This window comes from Temnothorax longispinosus, chromosome 11 (assembly GCF_030848805.1).
Source record: "Temnothorax longispinosus isolate EJ_2023e chromosome 11, Tlon_JGU_v1, whole genome shotgun sequence".
NCBI lineage: Eukaryota > Metazoa > Arthropoda > Insecta > Hymenoptera > Formicidae > Temnothorax > Temnothorax longispinosus.
This window is the reverse complement of record NC_092368.1, coordinates 19,348,905-19,370,051: the sequence shown is the minus strand read 5'-3', so window position 1 is coordinate 19,370,051 and position 21,147 is coordinate 19,348,905. Positions and strand designations below refer to the sequence as shown.

Here is a 21,147-nt window from a genome sequence, read left to right as displayed (position 1 = left end):
AATATAACATTTTATTACAGTAATTTATTATATATTAATAAAATAACATTTTTTATATCTGATAATTATATATTTTTAAATACTATATCATGCAACCTTTATCTAAATTTAACAGAAATAAGATTGATATTAGAGTAAATATATTTCGCAAAATCTTATTTATTTGCACAATTTCACGTGCATTATCACATTTTGCCAGATGTATTTTGCGAGTACGCCGACATCGATAAGATTCTTACCGTCGCAGGCGAAAATATTATTGTGAAGGAGTTTGTTTTTCATACTAATGCAAACAAACACCTATGAAGTTATAAAAATAGTAGGCCGAATCATACAATAATACTTGAAAAATAATAGAAGCGCTTTATCCCACAGAAGAGTGAAGCTTCACATTTAATTTGAAAATTTAAACTGAAGTAATATCTTCCGCATCCAAGTTGTTTTACGATGGAAAAATAATATAACGTTTTAAAATATTTAATATATATTTGAAGTAGATAAAAAGGGAGAAAAACAAATTACTTTGAAGAAACGTAGAAACAATATTTAAATAGTTTAAAATAATATTTTTGTTCTTCCAAATGGATAATTCTTAAATTAATTATTTAATAAAATACTCTATTTTAAAGTAGATAAAAAATGTGGAAATTTTTTATTCGTAGAGTAGTAGAATATTTCATAAAGTAGCTTCAATAAGTTTTTCGGAATTGGCGTGGCTATAACTTCATTCAGAACGCGAGGTTCTAGCGGCTAGAGCTGAAATGGCTTTCACAAAATGGCTTCCAGGAATGCTTTCGGTAGTCACTGACGAAAATGTTGCAGTTATTATAGTAGATATAGTTATTATAGTTGCACACAAGAAAAACATTATATGAACAAAACATAATTAATTATAAAATATTCTTATATTTCTCAGAAATGAAGTCTCGTCTTTTTAATATTTCTAAAATACTTGCAGTTTAAAATATAATATTCTCGTTCTTGCCATTCTATTCTTCACTCTGAATTTCGATTCACCCTGCGTTTCGATAGAGTTGCAAGATAACAAACAAGACTTCAAGACACATCCTAGAAATACAAGAAGCAAAATTTCGAAGGTAATCTCTTGATGCACGCGACGATTAGCGTATCTCGCGTGAATTTTTGCTACCAAATTTCTACCAGACATACGTTTATCAGCAATGATTCGAGACGCTTTTTCTTATCGTGTCATCTAAGCCACATTTCGCGCGCGCACCGTCGAGACGTTTCTTATCGCAGATGATTATTGATGTTGATTGATTTAATAAATGACGTCCCACGTGAGAAAGATATTATATAAGCGGGGAACTATGTTGTAGAAAATGCCCGTGTTTAACATTCCATTTAGAAGGCAGTCTAGCCACACCTCTGTCGGACTTTTCCGGGCCGGGTTGTACGCCAGAAACAGGACGAGCAAAAACAACGCCCCGTCATCGTCGTCGCCGTCGCGCGTCGTCGTCGTCGTCGTCGTCGTCGTCGCGCGTAACGGCTCTCGCGAAATTTCTGATTTTCTTGCATCAGCCAAGGACTCGGTCTCATTGAGGCGACGTTTAATGTCACAAACAGGTGTGCTGGGACCGGTAGATGACGCAAAATATCCTCGCGATTACCCTTCGTGTGGTTCGCCTTTATTGAAATTCGTCTGGCGAGGAGAACCTGGCGAACGTGCACGACCGATTCCAATTCTCGCGAGACGGAACGCAAACACTTGACGGAATCGCGAATTTTCGCGTGCAACGAAGGAGATTTTCGAACGAGATCGCTAACCGACACTACAGGCCTCGCGGCCTGCTCGCGCGTTCGACATTCGCTGCATTGCGCGTTATTAGACACTGAAGTTAAATTTGAAACAAAGTCGTATTTTACGTATTTAAGAAATAATAAACTTTTAAATATATATTACATACTTTTTTTAAAAGTAGTTTTGTCTTTTTTTTCGTTTGTGTTTATATATTAAAACTTGTTTTGTAGATTTGATTACATCATAGATTTCAATAACACCTGTAGTGCTTATTAATTGAAAATGTTTATTAATACGTTTAATTCTACCTTAATCATTTACGATCGTCTGTTATGTCTGGCGATTCAGTTATATGTCGAAGATATCATTGGTCTTTGTATGTGATTATCAGAATTAACGAAAAAATCTAGAATGAGATTTAACAATAGCGAAAAGATGGATATGCTTTTAATGTTTGTGGTGAAAATGCAAAAAGAGCTAGCAAATATCGTAAACGAAATCAATCATCTCGATAGACGTTCCAGAGACTTTATCAATCGCTTTAATCATGCAGACTATCTCGTTAACTGTTTTAGTAGGAATAATAAAAGTTAACTCATTTTTATTTAGAATTCAACTCTTTCGAATTTTGACACAAAAAATATAAGGTTTTATTTAAAAAAGCATAATTGATTTCTAAATCTCTTACGAAATGCCCTTACAGAAAAAATACGGACTCTACGTAATGTGCCCTCCCCCCCATGAAACTCTATGTAACTTTTGTACATAACAATTTTTTACAAAACACATGTAATTTAGAACGTATTCAAGGTGTGCAAGTTAGTTGCTCTATCCTGTATAATTATAAAAATTACAACAAGCCTATTTAATGGAGCTTAATTTGTTTTATGAATTAAATTATATATGCTTTATCAAAATTACTTAAAGTGTTAATTTCTGAAAATATCTAATATTACGAATCCTTTTTACGGCTTAAGAAATTGTGGAAATCTATTAAAGGTGATTTGGAAATAACGAGGAAATTGATACGGACGTAAAATACGTATCTAATTATATTGTTCCAGAATCGAATGGAAGAAATGATATCGGCGCAAATAAGAGTGCAACATCTCTCGACTGTTGCATCAAGCTAAATATTTCCATTTCTACATTACGTCTGCATGCGCACAATTCCGGAGAATATTAATTATCGGACTGATTTATTAGATTTTTTTAAATGAAATCGGAACGATCGATCGTGTTCATCATGCACAAAAACGAGTGATTTTTTTGCTGACGTCATAATATCATAGGTAGATCAACGAAACATTTCAAATCAATAAAAATTGCGGATTAATAGACGGAATTTCAAAAAAGAATCATAATTATACAACTCATAGAATTTATTTATATTACGCGTGGAAGGAATATCGAAGAATGTTAAACTCTTCTGATTTTTCACTCAATAACATAGAGTTATAGACACTTATAGACATAGACATTCAATCAAAAAGTAATAAAAGAAGAATAAAAAAGTAATAAAAATCGGAGAGTATAGAAACAGCTCAGTATAGAAACTCTTTATTTGTAGTAAATTTTGCAAAAATAGATATACAATTGTTACGTTAGGCTTCGCCTAACTTACAACAAATATTGTAAAAGTATTTGCAAAGGTATCAAATATCTGCGGCATATAAAATTCTCTGAAATTAATAAATGCACGAGTCTATCTACAATGTTCGCGAAAAGTCGTTGGGCGCGGGACGTGTAAATACCAAGTCCAAAAATATATGGTACTCTAGAAGTCGCGACAACCTCGGCGCATTATGCGTGCCACGCATTATAGCCCCTCCCATTTGACCTGCACACGTGGAATCGCGTCATACTGTATCTCGCGCGAATAAAATTGTGCTAAGTACAGTCAAAGCTGCATACCTTTTAATGTCTTTGTCTGTTAATGTATTCCTTCACTGAAACATTAATCAGAAATAACATTGTTAAGAAATTAACAATGTTATTAACAATGTTAAGAAATTAACAATGTTATTAACAATGTTATTAGGACTATTAATCTTAGGACTACACACATAAGTGTGAATCCCGGTGAAAATTTTAAAAATCGTTAATATTCTTGAAAATTTCTTTTGGATTATACCTTTATAATTTACAAATTTAACAAATAGATGTGAATTGATTTTATAATCATATTCTGATGTTTGGTATTCTGTTGGAAAAAAATTCGAAAATATGGACTTCTATCAGAGTTAAAAATATTCGACTAGGTCTAAAAGATCCAGTGTGTGATCGCGTCTACATAAATACGTGTATAGTCCTATAAATATATATAAATTCTTTCGCATATCGTTTGTGTTTATTCTAGGTAATTAGAAAAAGATGGTAAACATTCTTCCAATTAACCTTTCAACAAATTAGCACACACAAGATATAACAAGTGAGAACTCCAAGTTGAGTTGCAGGATAACAAAGGGCTTAATTTATGCACCTATTTCGCGGATGCATTTTCTCTTTCTGACTCTGAAGCGAACAAATATAATACAGCTCTCGGATGAACATTCAATCAATGAAGATATGCCGATAATGGATCCTTATCGAACTTTTACTTTGGGTGGAATTTTCGCGTAGAATCGACCGCCATATCGTGCAGTAACTGGCATGGTCTGTAAGTTTCGCCGTAGTGACTCTGGAACTCCTCCATCTTCTTAACGAGACGATGGGCGCCGTACGCGTCTACCCAACGGAATGGACCACCCGTGAATGGCGGGAAACCCAAGCCGAACACAGCTCCCACATTGCCCTCCAACTAAAATATAAATATTAGTAAATAACGCAATAAAGAAAATATAAACAATTATAATTAGGTAATTATCTAATTCAATTAAGAATACGATCAATGACTTAACAAAGTTATGGAGCAAAAGCAACTGTTTTTGAAAATAACAAAAAACGATCCATTTAACATTTAACGTGCAAATTATAAATCGACGTGATTCCATGAAATAAACTAATAAAGTATCATAAGCATGAAACGCGTCACAATTTAACAGATTTTGTTCAAATTTTTGTATGAAAACTGTTACTTAGATAATCGAATTGTTCTTTTGTTATCCATTAAACGAAAGCAAGGTTTCCTTTGAGACTGATGATTTGTTAATTTCGAGCAACCATTATACATATTGTTTCCCGAGATAGAATTCTGATATAGAATATGTTATCTATAATTCAATTTACAGATAGAAATCTGGGATAATTAAATTACTATCTTTGTTATTTACTGTTCAATAACTTGTTGACGGTGTCAGATAAACATGAAGTATATTAACTTACGGGATTAGCTAGAATATTTTCTTCCAAGCACAGTACTGCTTCATTAACGAACCGTGAAACCATCCTCATTTGACGGTCCTCGTCGGACGTGCTACCCTTAGGCTCGAGGCTGTACTTTTTTATAATGTCCAACGCACCGACATTTACGTCCCTGTTCTTGGAGCCGGTTTCATACACGAATATACCTTTGCCGGACTTGCGTCCTAAAATTCACATGTGAAAGTCTAACTTTAGTATGATTTTATCATTTTAATATTTTTATAGGCTATCGTTGATATCTTATTTCTTCTATTATTAACTATGCGGATTTTTCTGAAACACGTGCAAAATAATGATTGATCTACTGTATTCATCGGAAGTTTTCTTCACGTTATGATAAAAACCTTACCGAGGAAGCCAGCTTTGACCATGTCGCCGAGAATATTTACGTCTCCTCCCTTAAAGCGCTCGCCATAAGCTTTCTGGAGATCAACACTGATGTGAGCACCCACATCAATGCCGACCTCATCGGACAAAGTGGCTGGGCCGACAGGGAAGCCGAATGTCTTTGTCAGTTTATCCAGATGCATCGGATCTACGCCTTCCTGTTTAACAGATTACATCGTATTTATATTCGCATTTTATATTCGCGATTTGGAATTGAAACAATCAATGTCAACATGACTGCGATACTGCAGAATAAGGTCGGTCACTCTCTAATAATATAATTATAATGATCAATTCTAAACGATATCATTTATTTTTCGTACTTCTGTAAAAAATAGCCACTATAGTAGCTCACCTGCATTAGCCTAACCGCTTCTGACAACATGGTAGAAAGTATTCTTGAAGTGTAAAATCCAGGACAATCACCGACTGTGACGACGATCTTGCCCTGTTTCAAACCAACATCTACAGCGGTTTTGATCGTCTCTTCGGATGTTCCTTTGTGTGTTATAATTTCTAGCAGCTCCATTTTGTCGACAGGAGAGAAGTAGTGCATACCGATTACCTGTGAAAAAATATGTCTTGAAAAGTTCATCATCCATTTATATATTTATGCAACCATTATAATTAAAAAATTAAATAGCATTTAATTAGCTTACGCACATATACTTTTTAAAATTACAATTTAATTTAAAAAATTGAATATTCTTATAATCATAAATATTTTACATTAAAATAATATTTATTAAATACTATTATTAATAATAGCTTGGAATTAAACATTAATTAACATTGACTTTACTTTGTCAGGACGGCTGCTACCAGCGGCGATTTTTGTGATAGGAATAGCGGATGTATTGGTCGCGATGACGCAGTGATTCGGCACTACGGATTCAATCTCCTTCAGGACCCTGTGCTTGATGGCGATATCCTCGAAGACAGCCTCGATCACTAAGTCTGCATCTTTGAAGGAGTCGTAACTTAATGTTGCATTGAGATGTGACAAATACTTGTCCTTTTCAATACTGTGTAAAAAATTTCCGTTAAAAAAATCTGTCATTTTTTTTACGTAGCTTCTTTTTTTTATAGAAGAGACACGGACCTGGAGATTCGTTTACGCTTCACAGCACCGTCCAGACCTTTCTGAATTTGGTTTATGCCGCGATACAGTCCGACCTCGTTGGTATCCTTCATAATGATATCGAAACCTTTGTCGATACTGACTTGGACGATGCCCGCACCCATTAAACCAGCGCCAATAACTGCAACTTTTCTGCGCACATTGAATTGCAATAGAATATCGATAATTATTTTGATCAGTTTTGCTCAAAGATTTATTGAAAGACTTACTTGACTGCACTCTTGGGCGGGCCGAAACGATTTCTCTTGCATGCTGTCATGCCGAAGAACAAATTTGTAAGGCCTTTACATTCCGGTGTAGCCGATAGTTGACCGAATCCCCTGGCCTCAGCATCAAATCCAGCAACAGGGCCCTTGTCCAGACCGACCCTTACCACTTCCAGAATTTTAAGCGGAGCTGGATATAAGCCATTCGTCATTTTCATCACTTGGGCCTTTGCTTTCTTGAACACCTGATCCTTGACGAAGTTGATGGACAGAATCTGTTGCGTTATCTTGTCCATGAGAGATTTCGGACCGCGCTCAATCTTCAGTCTTCCGCTTGCGATATCCTGCGCAGTTTTCACCGCGGTTTCCTCCAGATATCTCATCGTACTGGAAAACGTGATTTGATTCTTAAGTATGCGATGTAGTTTTGATGCACAGCAATTAAAGCTTTACTCTAGCGAAAGAGATATTACATATGCAATTAACATGAGAGACGAGATAAATATTTTCTGAAGAGTTCGTGAATGAACATATGTGAGATGATAAAAAATATAAATTCAGATACAAATCATTGCGAGCAAAAAAATTATTGTTATTTAGGGTCGGTTCCAATCTGTTGGCAAACTAACTAATAGTTAAATCATAGATATGTCTTTGTTTTTCCTTCGAAGACAAAGATAGACATATAATTTAACTATTAGTTAGCTTACCAACGGGTTGGAACAACCGGCCTTTAAATATTTATGGTATAAATGACTTAAAATCATTAAAGTTTCTTACAAAGCAATTAGTGTAAATTGTAAAAAGCTTAAGCGCATCTGGTTAGAGGAAAGTGCACTTTTTATTTGTATATTTTTACTTTTCTTCGGGCGATCCGATTCCCGGTCCAAGGCGATTCACCAAGATATCCACTAGTCCAAGTTTCTTCGCTTTGTTGGGCTGAACATTTTTACCAGTGAGTACCATATCTAGAGCGGTGGTAAGAGGAATCAGCTGGGGCAGGCGTTGAGTACCACCGCCGCCAGGAAGGAGCCCGAGCTTTACTTCTGGGGTTCCTAATTTGGTTTGCTTGTCGTTAACGGCGAGTCTGTAATGGCATGCTAACGCGACCTGTATAAAATAATCAATAATTTCATCTGTTTTTAATTTCCCCAGCTAAGCTAAATGCCTTGTAATTCATTTTAAGTGTTAAAATACGTTACCTCTAATCCTCCACCGAGACACGAACCGTGAATAGCAGCAATAATTGGCTTTTTACTATTCGCTATTAGATCTAGAACTCTGTGGCCCTCTTTCGCTACTTGATAACCAGCTTCTGCATCCGGAAGAGCTTGTAACATACTAATATCTGCACCAACTATGAAATTGTCTGGTTTTCCACTAATAAGAACTGCTGAGTTTACAAGAGGATTGGATTGAATTTCATTCAATAATCCTTCTATCTCTCCCATTAGTTCCTTGTTTAAGGTGTTTACCTATATCAACAATAATTAAAATAAAAATCTGTGTTAACGTACTCTGGTCTCCTTTTCCAATTTTAAAATAATTTTATTATTATATTTAATCATGTGTACACGTATACATACACATACAAAATTATATACTACTATATATTACTTTGACATTTGGTGAATCTATGGTGATGACTGCTACGTCGCCGACGGTTTTGCATTTAAAATATTTCCTATTTGCCACGGTTGCTAATGTTCTCGATTGTTGCAAACCTAGAAATATAAAAATGCGAGACGTAAGTAATCAAATGTAACATCGACTATACGTATAAAAATACGCTAATATTTTTTCCCAAGTTATTACATAATCAAATAAGATACAAGACAATTTCAATGTAATAAAAAATTAGAATTTTATTAATAAAACACTTTTTATTTTGCCTCAATGGTCGAATTTGTAAAGATGCCCGTCACAAGAAATCGAGGTTCGAACCCTAACTCAGGTAATTTCGCAATAAATTCTTTGCATTCTTTGATTTAAAAATATTCTTATTAGCATTATTGTTAAATCCATTATCGATTTAATGTGAATTTACTGTTCCAACGAAACTGTTTCAAGGTAAATGATCAGCGTACAGTTTGCTAAATGGGAAAGTGTATGTTAACTCATATAAAAAAGTGTAATTAAACTATAGAGATCTAGCCCGACCGAAAAGGCACTTCTATATTTACTTGTGTAATATTTTTCATTATTTTTTTAAAACGTAATAACTTTTGTGACATTTATCATGTGTGTGTGTGTGAACTATATACATAATTCCTCTATTTTAAGGTATAATATCTAATCTACAACATTTACATTGTGTGATAATTAAAGCTTCATATATATTCGCATTATATTCTGTATTCTCGTCATCGTTGTTTGACGTTAAAAGCAAAAATCTGCATAAGTGCACAGGCATAAATAAAGCATTATATGTTGATTAATCAAACGTCAAGCGTGAATTTTGTCAAATAATGGTTGCAAATGAACAGTCTGTTTTGTTATGTGATAACTTTTTAATTTCTTAGTCTCGAAATTCATTTATAATCTGATCTCTCAAAGTTCAATAGCTTGATATAATTTTTAAGACGAATCTATTATAAACGTCTTTATAATAATTTTTAATGAAATTTGTTATATTTTCATATATTTTCTCTATTTAATTTTCTAATCCATATTCTTCTCCTTTTCAAAGTGCAAGAAAGTATTTAAAAAATTATAAATAATCATTTAATCTTTCCATTATCTAAAATCACATCAATATTGATACCTGTATACGTTTTATCTCTGTTTATATCTGAAGTATATTTGTTTTATTTGAAATATATGAAGCACGCTCGGAATTTTCCGACGATCGAACGATTTGAGCATCAAAGCTCCAACTTCAGAACGTAAATTTCAAATCTATTCGATATAATTCAAATCTTAATTCGATTGAAATAGCACAATGAAGTTAGGCGATGTATCGTATCGAGGGGGGACAAACAAAAGCCATCATTTCTCTTTACAGTAAATGCAATGTTGGAATTCTTTTTTCAACTGTGTCGTTTGAACAATCCAGGCATCGTTTCGAACAGCGCGTTCGACTTTAACGAAGTTATACGAGCGTCCGTACTTTGGACTTTTAAGTTCAAAGTACGAAAGTACAGGCACGATCACGTAATACTCGGAGATCCGCCACCGTGCCGTGCCCTAATGCGAATATAGCGAGGTATTTCTCAAAATAACATAACTTATTCGGTCGCGCCGGTGCCAGTCGTCGTCGATCATCTCGGCAGCGCGAAGTTAGCGCTAATCGACCTTATCGCCAGCCCTCTCTCGATTGCAAGAGCAAAGGTCGAACGCGCATCGCGCACCGGCGCACCTATCGGCATCTTGCCCGATGTACCGGCCTGACGTATTCGCGTATATCCAGCGTCAAAAAGAAAGCTAATCGGCTCCCGATTTTCCTTGTTAACTTAACGACGCTCCCTAACGAATAGTTCGCGTCTCGGAGCCGGCATAAATTACGCGCCATTGCCGTTCGCAACCTCATCGAACGTCTCCCTTTACTCCAGACTGGTTGCCGACTGGAGGTTTTGTTCAACCTCTTTACTCTTTTCGGTGTCTTCAATCTTTCGTCGCGTTTCACGCGACACCGGGTCGATATATTCGGCGTGAACGTCACGCACGAGAAGAACGCGAAATTGCCTGGCGGCGTATAAGTGATATGTATTTCTTGAAGATGCATATCTGAATACCCGCTCCTCTTCATGGAGCGGACACGTAATCACCTGTGCATTTCGAAATGAAATTCGCGTTGGCGCGGGAGCAGCGCGCGAGGGCGCCGAACAGCCTGCAGCTCGCCATGATCTCAGTCGATTCGGATCGGACGGGCACACACTCTCATCGAGGGAAAACGAGAATCCACGAGTCACGCGCGGCACCGCGTGCGAACGACACTCCGTGTCTTCTGTCTCGTCGGTTGTCGCCCTGTCTACCACTGTCTACTGGCACCGCGGGGTCAGCGGGGTATAAAAGGGGAACGCATGATGGGGAGGGGGAACGGTCGAGAGAGACACGATCGGTAAAGGAGGAATCGCGATTTTAATCCTGTCTGCGCTAACGCGCTAATCTTCAATAATATTCATAATAAATTGCAGCTACACGTAATTGTGTAATTTTTCCTCGTTTCCGCGAGCAGGATAATAAATCATTCTCCTTAAATGAAATAAAAAACCGGTTCTTTTTATAAATATCTTTAAAATAAGTGATTTTTTTTACAGTATAAGGCTCCAGCGTTTTTGGCTTATACGCGAATTCACGTACAGGCTGCTTTTATCTTTTATCTTTCATCCCTATATTATTTCGATATGTGTTCAGAGATTTTAATATTGTCAACACACAAAAATAATTTCTAAGTACATTTGTTCGTGACGATAGAAGATCCATTTTTTTTTATGTTTATTACGTGGAGAATTAGATTAATTATTATGAAAAGAGAGAAAAATTTTTTAAACTTTCTGATTTTTCCGTCGATATAATTGTTTATCGAGAGTATATCGAGTATATATATCGATACTCTCGAGCGCATTTGCGTGTGCGCGCAAATGCTTGGGGTGTCGACTTGCGCGGACTTTGATCCTGACTTTATTAATTCGCCGACGTAATTCATATGTAACTTATTGCGTATCAATGCGAACAATAAACAGAATTTGTTTTACGACATTGTAAATTAAGTGTTAATAACGTGCGTAACTATTATATAATTACACTGAAAATTGTAGTAGAATTATACACTATATATATATAATACAATTTTATAACTGCAATTATATGCATCATAATTGTATTATAGTATTTTATTAAGATCACTCTTTATTCAATAAGCTCTTGCAAATAATAAACGTGACAAAATAAACAATTTTTTTAATATGTTACACATATTATATAAAAATTTTTGATATGATTAATTTGGCTATATATAATAAAATAAGATATTAATAAAAATAGTTAATTTTTTCTTATAGTTAAAGCGTTAAAAGATTTTTATTGTGATGCACATAAATGCCGAAAATAAAATTTATCTTATAAATATTTCGTTTCTGTCACATATATTGTGAAATTTTATCAATGAACTCTCAGTTGTGTTATTGATTAAACCGTTTACTCTTCGGTCCAATTGATTTGAGTGCAATTGCATATCTTGTTTCCCATTATGTAAGAGTTATAAATATCATTAAGGTCAGCCTTCTCAAGATGTTTAGATAACTGATGTTAAGAATTGCGAGACAATAAATATGTATGCAATATAATACTTTGTTGTCATTGTAAATTGTGCTGAATTATATAAAAGTTAAGATTATAATTGTAGTATATAATATTATATCTTATATCAACCATCAATTTATCAAATGATATGCGCAGTATTTTATAAATCGCAAGTAAAGTGTTAGACCAGTGTTAGACGTACAGAATGAATGGAAAGAGATACACAATAAATCAAAATTCTCGAGCATTACGATTTTTAAAGTTCTATTTATTACAAATTCTTTTCTCGTATCTATTTTAAAATAAGAACTTTTATCATTACTGTAACAATGTGTAACAAAATGCGATACAAATGACATATAAATAAAAAAAAATCTTATTTATCAAAAGACAGTCATGAATGAACCGGCGACGTCGATAACTCACGATTATCGACAGCGTTGAAGTTGCCGAGATCGCGATTCGATATAGCGAGCGACCCGCTATCGAATCGCTCGTGTCTAAGGACAACGTGAGACAACGGACCCTCGTCCCTCCGTGATGATTGCAGTCACGATTGCAGTCATTGCAGTTACCTATAGTTACCAGCGTAAACGCCGTAAACAGCGATTCTGAGCCGCATGACAGCTCATCGTGATCGTTCATGATCGAGTACGGCGGGAGTTGCCCGCCCATTGCTTATCAGCTATCGCGTGTTGTCGATTACGGCGGGCGGCGGTCGCGCGTAAGTGCGTAATCCGCAGGCAATATCGGAGCGCGCGAGCTCCGGCTAGCACGGTGAGCAAAATGACGAGTGAATTGGAGTGAATGCTCCGGTGACAGGCGCTACCGTGACAGCACCTTTCGCCCCTCACTTGGGCGCGATTGAACGTCCAACAGTGTCGTCCTGATAGTTCTGTTCCGCGTTAATTTTTCCTTGCACGATTAAGACGCGTTAATTTATCTATAAAGATATATTGTCTCTCGCGGAGGAGACGAGTGAGAAAGGGATGAGCAGGAATCGCCTCACTCACGTGTGCACCGTCCTTATGGTAGAGCCTTTCGTCGCCTTTCAGTTGTTGTAGTCAATTGTGGTCAAGTGAGCGGAGAATTTAAGGAAGATTCAGAAGATTGTATCTGTAGACGAAAGATATTGATGATTTTTGTTGTCAACAGGAATGGCTGAGAATGCTCATAGCAAGGAGCAGTGGCAGCTCCTCCACAGTCTTCGTTCCACTGTGGAGGGTCTGCTGATCGACGGGGTGTCCAATGTGTGGAATGTTTACGGTGGCCTGAACCGGCTGCACAGTGTAATGGAGCGGATATTCAAGCACGGATGTCGTATATTTGATCCCAATGTTAGTTGAGTTTGTCGTTCCCAGAGTTTCCTTAGAATTACCATTATCGCGATTTTATTATAATTATTTTTCATGGACTACTTCTATCAGATTTCAATTATGTCGGTATTGCCAATTTAAAGCATTCTTGTTTTTAAATAATCAGGTTTAATATTGAAAGGTTGTTACATGATAAAAGAATTTACCGCAACTATATAGATACAAATTGCTTTATACATATTACTTGAAGAAAATCTTGACATATAAAGCTCATATTGTGAACAAATTTTTTAAGGGTGAACCAGATTGCTGGATATTCATTCAAGGACTGAATTGGCTTCAACCGTCTTTGGCAACGTCGCCAGTATTGTTGGAAAACGAAGATTACTTATGCAATTTGCCAACTAGAATAACATCCAAGAAGGACATGTTGTGGCTGTACAAAAGGTAAGTAACTATTTTTTTCTTTATTAAATATATAATATGTGCAATTATAGTGTTTCTTAAGTAGGTAAAAAAAATTGAAGGGGATATTCCGTGGCTTATTTTAGGAAGAAAAGATAAACATATGCTCTAAACTGCTTTGTTTTTAAAATACAGGGTGTCTTCCTGAAATTTCCTTTTTTTCCTGAAATAAGTCAACGGAATATTCAATTTTTTGTACTTACTTAGGAAACACCCTATATAAATATGGTGTATCTTTGAATGTGTTCCTATCTCGAGGAGTTTTCTTATCACGATAAACAAACACTAAAAGTACTAATTTACAGTTTAGAGGGTCACTCCCTATCACATAAATTGTCATGGCTTCTATCAGATAAAGAACACTTGCTTTCTTGTCTGGAACCATGGGCCTTCCTTTGTCAAGAGAATTTGGCAGAAGCGACGCTTTTGTATCTACGAGCAGTCGAAAGGAATCAGTCTGTATTGCTCGCAGAAATCGACCCCTGCTTGGTGAGTAGCGTTTTAACATTTCTTCGTTTCGTACAAAGCAACTGCATAAGCCAAAAACTTTATATTAATCTCCTGTTGGTTAATTTCTTCGCATTAAAATAAAAAATTTTTAAATTTTGAATTTCAAAATTAAAAATTCCAGACTTTTGATCAGAAATTTGCTTAATTTAAATATATTACGATATACTGTTTATGATGGATTTCAGTGCATGAAATCATTCTTTTTCTTCTATTTTAATTTGCAGTTCTCGTCGACGTGGATATCCCCTAAAGCGAGCCCCAGGCGCCATCGTCGCTCGTCCTCGTATCCTGTAAATTTTTCTGGTGTCAGTCATATTTTCGCGCGAGACAAGAGCATGAGTGCTCTAACTAAATGTCAATTGGACAAACTGAAGGTTTCAACGCAGTCTGTGTCGCACGACACGGACAGCACTGAGAATCAGATGTCAAAATCCATACAAGTTATCACTAATAGTGAGTCACAAAGGGATTCCCAAATCGACGACGTATCTCTGAAAACGTGGAACAGTCTACCCGCTTTGGTCAAGAGTCATAACGGCGCGGTCGTGGGAAATTCAGCCGCGATTTCGCCGACAATTCTAGAAAGCAGCAATAGCAACAGTAACAATAATCGACCTCGCACCGTTGAATTGGCGGAGATCATCAATATCAATTACTCGGACTCGAAACAGCCCGTTGATTCCAACGTGGACAAGCTCACGGCGAAGCCGAAAACACCCATCAGGAAGACGAGAAATCGAACAAAAGCTAGACATGGTCGGAGTAAGAAAGCTTCTGAAAATCCAGAGGTTTCCTCGAGCGTTCACGAGAACATCAAAAATATGGTTGAGGAGACACGGCCGATTTCAATTACGGAATCGGCGGAGACGAAGACGCAGGATCAGTGGACAACTCGCAAAAAGACGTCCTTTTTGGCGGGCTCGGCGCCCGAATTTACGGGCTCCTGGAGCATGGAAGTGGAGGGCCAGAAAGACATTCGTACGCCGCGGAAGAGTTTCATGGAGGACGGCGGCAGTAGCGTGCAGCCGATGGCGACCGGGTACTTCCCGCGTCCAGTCGAGGGCCAGAGTTTGACCAGCTTTCTGTCCTCGGCGCGGTTCTCGCGCGCCCACGACGCCGAGTTGGATCGCGAGAACGCGCACTTCAGCGTCTGCGAGGCGATGATCGCCGCCATCGAGCAGGTCAAGTGCAACCGGTTGCAGCGTCGTCTGCTGGACGATGCGGCCGACGATGAGAGCGACGAAGAGATCAACCGGCTGAAGCAACGGATCCGGCTGCGACGCCGGCAACGCCAGGAGGAGAAGTGTCGAGGCAGAGGCTGGAGCCGCGGTGACCTGCTGAGCGACGGCAGGACCGACACGACCACGACCACCGATCAGAGCGTCAGCCCGTTGTCCACGTCCTCGGGTAGCTCCTCGGACAACGTGTCCACGGAGGACTCGGAACTGGACGACGAGCGGAGGTTGAGGAACGGCGGTATGTCCGCGTCGACTGCGTCGTTCTCGGACGCGGAATCGCGTGCGGCGAGGTTTGCCACGGACTCTAATGAAAGTAGCATGTCCGCTGAAGGGGTAGCTCTATCCCTGATCAGTCGCTTTAGCGAGAAGCAGCTGCCAAGGGCGAGCGAGCTGCAGTGGCTGGTCTCGGAGAAGGACGCGCCGCAACGCTTATTGCCGATGCCGAAGAGTTGGCCGGTCAGTCCCGACGAGGTCGAGATTGAAGACGCGCGGACTATTCCGTTGAGGGGGACAGTCGAATGGGCCCCGCCGCGCCCGCAGATTATTTTCACACCTCATCCACCACCGGTGTAAGTGCCAAGAAAAAAGAATAGTAATTTTTGTAAATCTCTTAATGTTATTCTTTATTATCTTTTTATTGTCATTCTTAGATAATGAGAATATTGAGAGAGAGAGAGAGAGAGAGAGAGAGAGAGAGAGAGAGAGAGAGAGAGAGAGAGGGAGAGGGAGGGAGGGTTGGTGGGTGGGAGAGGGGGGAGGGGGAGAGAGGTGGGAGGGAGGGTGGAGAGAGAGAGAGAGTGGAGGGCGGGAGGAGGAGGGCGGGTGAGGTGCAGAGAGAGAGCGAGAGCGTAAGAGAGAGAGGAGAGAGAGAGAGGAGAGAAGAGCGCTCTCTCTGAGAGGGAGAGAAAGAGAGAGAGAGAAAGAGAGCGCTCCTAGATCTCTCTCTCGAGATTCTCTTCTCTCATAGAGAGAGAGAGAGAGAGATATGCATTACTATTATTTTTTATTATACTGATTGATCCTATAAATATGAATTCTGCGAATATCTTTAAAATATATATAAATTCTAGTAACAATGCAATCTACATTAGATCTCATTGCGTATACAAACTCGTTTATCTTCACTCTATCTATTTGTATTCTTTCTCCTCGCGGCAACTCCGCTTGACAATTTTTTCTGCTTAGCCAGTGCTTTGATTTTAAAAATTTTTTTAGAAGACGGATGCTGATAGCGAAGCAGAATTATAGGTGCGCGGGTTGCGGCATGAAGGTCGCCGTGAAATATGCCAATCGGTTTCGGTACTGCGAGTATCTGGGTCGATACTTCTGCACTGGCTGTCACACGAACCAGGTAGCATTTATACCTGGGAAAATTCTATCGAAATGGGATTTCAACCGGTAGGACCTCTTTAAAAACTGCTCGCCAAAACTAAACGAACGCGTTTCGATGTTTCTTTAATGTTTCTTGACGCTCTGCAGGTATCCCGTATCCAACTTCTCATATCGATTATTGGATCAAATGATGTCGGACCCGCTGTTTCAAGTGAACGACTTGAATCCGCTATTATACAGACGAATAAAGCAACTGGACAAAACGAGACTCTTGCGCACAAAATTATTCTTCCTGAAGGATTTTTCCTTCGCATGTCGGTTCGCGACCAGGTAAATCTTTTTTTTTGCAATTTTGAAATTTATGTTGTGAATAGATATAATAGTTCGATGGCATCCACTTCTATGTTATAGTCTTCAAGACGTGCTGAAGAAGGAACCAAATTACATCATAAACGATCCACATGTGTACTCGATTCAAGACCTAATAAACGTCAAACTCGGTGTGCTGTGCGCCAGGCTGCAGGAGCTTGTTCAAATTTGTTGCGCACACATTGTAGATTGCGAGGTATCCAATAATTCAAAAATTAATTTTTATTTTAATCTTCAATTTAATCTAAAAGATTTAGTTTTGCAAACGATTATATTAATATTAAAACAGCTTAATTAGACTCTTTTAAGTTCAAGTTTTACTTAAATGAGACTCTTTTAACAGCAGAATATGCAATATTTAATAAATTTAATAAGATTTTTCACTCAATTTCTCATTTATTTTATTCTACATCGATAAAATTGTTTATCCTTAGATACCGAATGACTTGATTGTTAGGCAGAATTATATCTTATGTATTCTCTTTCAGTTGTGTCAAGCTAGAGGATTTGTCTGCGAGCTATGTTGTTCTAAGGATGTGATATTTCCGTGGGATCTGTCAAAAGTGACACGATGTGAAAAATGTGGCGCGTGCTTCCATATCGATTGCAAGCACAGGTCCGACAAACTCGAGTGTCCTCGATGCATGAGGTTGCACGCCAGACGAATTTCGAGGGACGAGAAGCCCTGACGAATGACGAGGACGTTCTTTGTTACGCTATTTAGAATAGGATATGTATATTAAAGCACGACAAGCCATTCAAGTCCAGAAGACATCTTATAAGACTTATGCCGGGCAATAAACAATTGTAAGAAACGTTTAGATTTTTTAGGTGTCTTTAGGCTTTGATTTTATCTGAGATGTTATTACTAATATGTAAAATATATTTAACAACACATATTCAAGAGATTAAAATATCTTGGATATGGTATTTAGACAATTTGTTAGATACTATAAAGTGAAAGTCAATTCATTCGAGCTTAATTATGACTTCTAACATATTCGTAGAAAGCTGCAAGACTAGTGAAGGACGGACTGTAAATCTCGGACAAAAACGTATACTAGGGGTAGGGACTCGTAGTAGAAGTTCAGATTTTTTTTATCCTCTACTCACGTAACTAAAAATACTACTTGTGCCTCAGTCTCGAAAAAAGGATATTGAGTGAACGAGACATACATACATTATAGCGAAGACTGAAGCATTGTGATATATACATATTGAATTTCAATTTTCTTTCGAACAATCTGCAAACGAAAGATGTCCACAGGATGTCTTTAGACATCCTCTGTGGATACTCAGAGACGTATCGATCTATGAAAAATCTTAGATGTATAAATCGAGTAATTTATTACAGAACATACACACACACACACACACGACTTTATTTGCCAAGCAAATTAACAATATACACCATATTTCAAGATAAACTGTTATAGAGAAAGTAATAAACTTTTAAAAAGAATAATAATATATAATATATATAATATATATATATATATATATATATATATATATATATATGTATATATATAATATACATATATACACGTAATAAATTTTCTTCAAACCTGTTATACATTCATGTAGTTAACTCTTTTGATAGACTTGGATAGAGAAGTTTTAACCATATTTATGCATGTTTATTCGAGCATAGCAAACATGAACGAAAAGTATTATTTCCTTGAATTTATTTTATAAATAGCAATAAGATTCTCGAGTAGCCGATAGTAATTTTATAGCTGCAGATATTATCAATTAACACAAATAATATAAAATTATTATGTAAAAATCGAATCTAATAATAGTAAGCACGTACCTGATTTTTACTGAATTTAAAGTTTGTATTGTTTACTTATGGACAGCTTTAAAAAGCGAAAAATTAAAATTAGAGTAAATAGATTTAGTGAGGAAGAAATTTTGACGTTTCTCTCTCTGTTACATTCTCTCACACGACATAGCTCTAATTCTTGATATAATAATTATTAACAAAATATTTATTTAAAAAAGCATGTAAATAAAGATGTAAGATTCGAACAATTGCTATTAATATAAAAGAAGTCGCAATTTACTTTTAGAATAGAGATTGATTCGCAAATATCAATCTCTGTGATACATAATAGTGATTCAATAATCGGTTCATTTGACTAAGAACGAACTAACAAATGAAATAAAATTCCTTCTCCAATTACTTCCAGATAAAATAATGCACAAGCTAATAAGTGTTCTTACGATTTTATTAAATTACATCTTATTTATAATGCACATACACACATCTTTTATCTCAGCGTAATAAACGTCAATTTATCGATAGTAGAAAAATATATCACTAATTATATACACACTAGCCTAATTTAGACCAAATTTTATGATCGCGCATGTATTTTTTATATTTATATATAATATATATATTCATTACATCAATTTACTTTGATCTTGCCTTAATTAAATAGTGGTACAATATATATACAGATGAAAATCTGCGATTGATTATATATGTACAGTATATGTATTTTTTACTTATCTATATTCGCTTTTTTTTGAGGTAACTAAGAAATCTAACGACAGTTAATGTTCCGGAGGTGCGCGTTACATTATCATATTTTCGCTTAAAAGTATTAATATAAATACTGTATATAAGTAATTCTGCTGGATTTGCTGCTCAAAAATTACTGCATGTATTATACTGGGTAGCCATAAAATTCCTTTGTTTCATTTTTCAAATACGCTCTACATATTCACCATATACTGAATATTTGAGCATTTTTTTCATTCAATAAGGAGTACAAAGGGTGTTGCGCGCGGGATTTGGGTTATGAGAGCAATCGAGAGCATATTGATCTACCGGGTAATTAATTACATATGTATATATTCTTATTTTTCTAAGTTACTTTATTTTTTGTACACACTAAAAGATTGTTATATTATTTTTGTAAATGCTTTATCATGTATTTCTTCGCATTAAAGATATTTAATGCTTCGTCTCTCTTGTATTTCTTCAAATTATTCAAAATATAAATAAATACTGATTATATAAGTAGATTATATTGTAAGAATTCCAAATGTGATAAGCAATCTCCCCGTCGAACGCAAGAATGTGATAGGTTCATTTTAGATGCAAAAATCATATTCGAAATAAAACGTCCAAGTTATGGACTTGTTTCATTTTTTTTACACCGAGCCCTTCAGTTAGAGATTTCGTGGCCACCCTGCATTTAGGGAAATAAAAATGCACGACACACGCACTTATCGTTTCGGTTTTGTGACATTATGAGAGAATGTTAATATCACAGATCGTTTTTTCTCATTTCTAGTTCTATTGATTGATTTCTATTTTTTTTTACCTGAATTGTTCTCGGAAAAGAGAATTATGTCACCCAGTACGCTTTTACAGGTTTCGAAACGTCGGGTCTATGGATTGCGAGTTTTTCTTTTCGAATTTATAATCACGCTTAGTTTTGGCACGCAGGAGTATATAAATCAACCTTTTCTCCTTTAAATTTTAGAATAGTGAACTATAGGTATATCTTCGTAATGATAAATTAACGATAGCTTAACTGGTGTCTAAATTTTAGATATACCTCGTATAATACCACATTTGCCAGCGGAAATGGCTGACATTTGCCGCTCAGAAATTGAGTAATTACGTGTTTACGATGGAAAAGAGATCTTACTTCGCGAAATGTACAAAACAGGAAGTTTACATTGTATCTAACCGAATTGCCATAATGTAGAAATAGAACGAGATTAGACACAGGATATCCTGTCTCGAATTGAATTTTTACCTCGTCTGATCGTCTGCGATTAAATATCTCAT

General features: G+C 36.6%; 2 protein-coding genes across 4 annotated transcripts; one reads left to right on the top strand and one right to left on the bottom strand.

Annotated features, from left to right (window-relative positions):
- Positions 1–3,294: 3,294 nt before the first annotated feature.
- Positions 3,295–10,859, bottom strand: Mtpalpha (monolysocardiolipin acyltransferase Mtpalpha). The gene is made up of 11 exons (XM_071793088.1): positions 10,627–10,859; positions 8,477–8,583; positions 8,062–8,334; positions 7,719–7,969; positions 6,863–7,246; positions 6,615–6,785; positions 6,315–6,537; positions 5,868–6,077; positions 5,475–5,670; positions 5,087–5,289; positions 3,295–4,562 (listed from the first exon to the last, which is right to left on the bottom strand). Exons 1-11 carry the CDS (start codon positions 10,700–10,702, stop codon positions 4,359–4,361), a joined length of 2,298 nt encoding a protein of 765 aa, XP_071649189.1. The 5' UTR covers positions 10,703–10,859; the 3' UTR covers positions 3,295–4,358.
- A 1,702-nt stretch (positions 10,860–12,561) lies between these two features.
- Rubicon (run domain Beclin-1-interacting and cysteine-rich domain-containing protein rubicon) lies at positions 12,562–20,310 on the top strand. Of its 3 annotated transcripts, XR_011734269.1 has the most exons (10): positions 12,562–12,880; positions 13,259–13,440; positions 13,715–13,866; positions 14,190–14,373; positions 14,619–16,201; positions 16,848–17,030; positions 17,112–17,294; positions 17,376–17,529; positions 17,822–18,140; positions 18,341–20,310. XR_011734269.1 is itself a non-coding variant. In XM_071792540.1 (9 exons), the coding sequence occupies exons 2-9, from the start codon at positions 13,261–13,263 to the stop codon at positions 18,020–18,022; spliced, it is 2,820 nt and encodes a 939-aa protein (XP_071648641.1). In that variant the 5' UTR covers positions 12,562–12,880; positions 13,259–13,260; the 3' UTR covers positions 18,023–20,310. The 3 variants fall into 3 exon arrangements, 2 of the variants coding, with proteins under 2 accessions (XP_071648641.1, XP_071648643.1); XM_071792540.1 differs by having other exon boundaries at positions 17,822–20,310; XM_071792542.1 differs by lacking the exon at positions 12,562–12,880 and adding an exon at positions 12,931–13,181 and having other exon boundaries at positions 17,822–20,310.
- Positions 20,311–21,147: the final 837 nt, after the last annotated feature.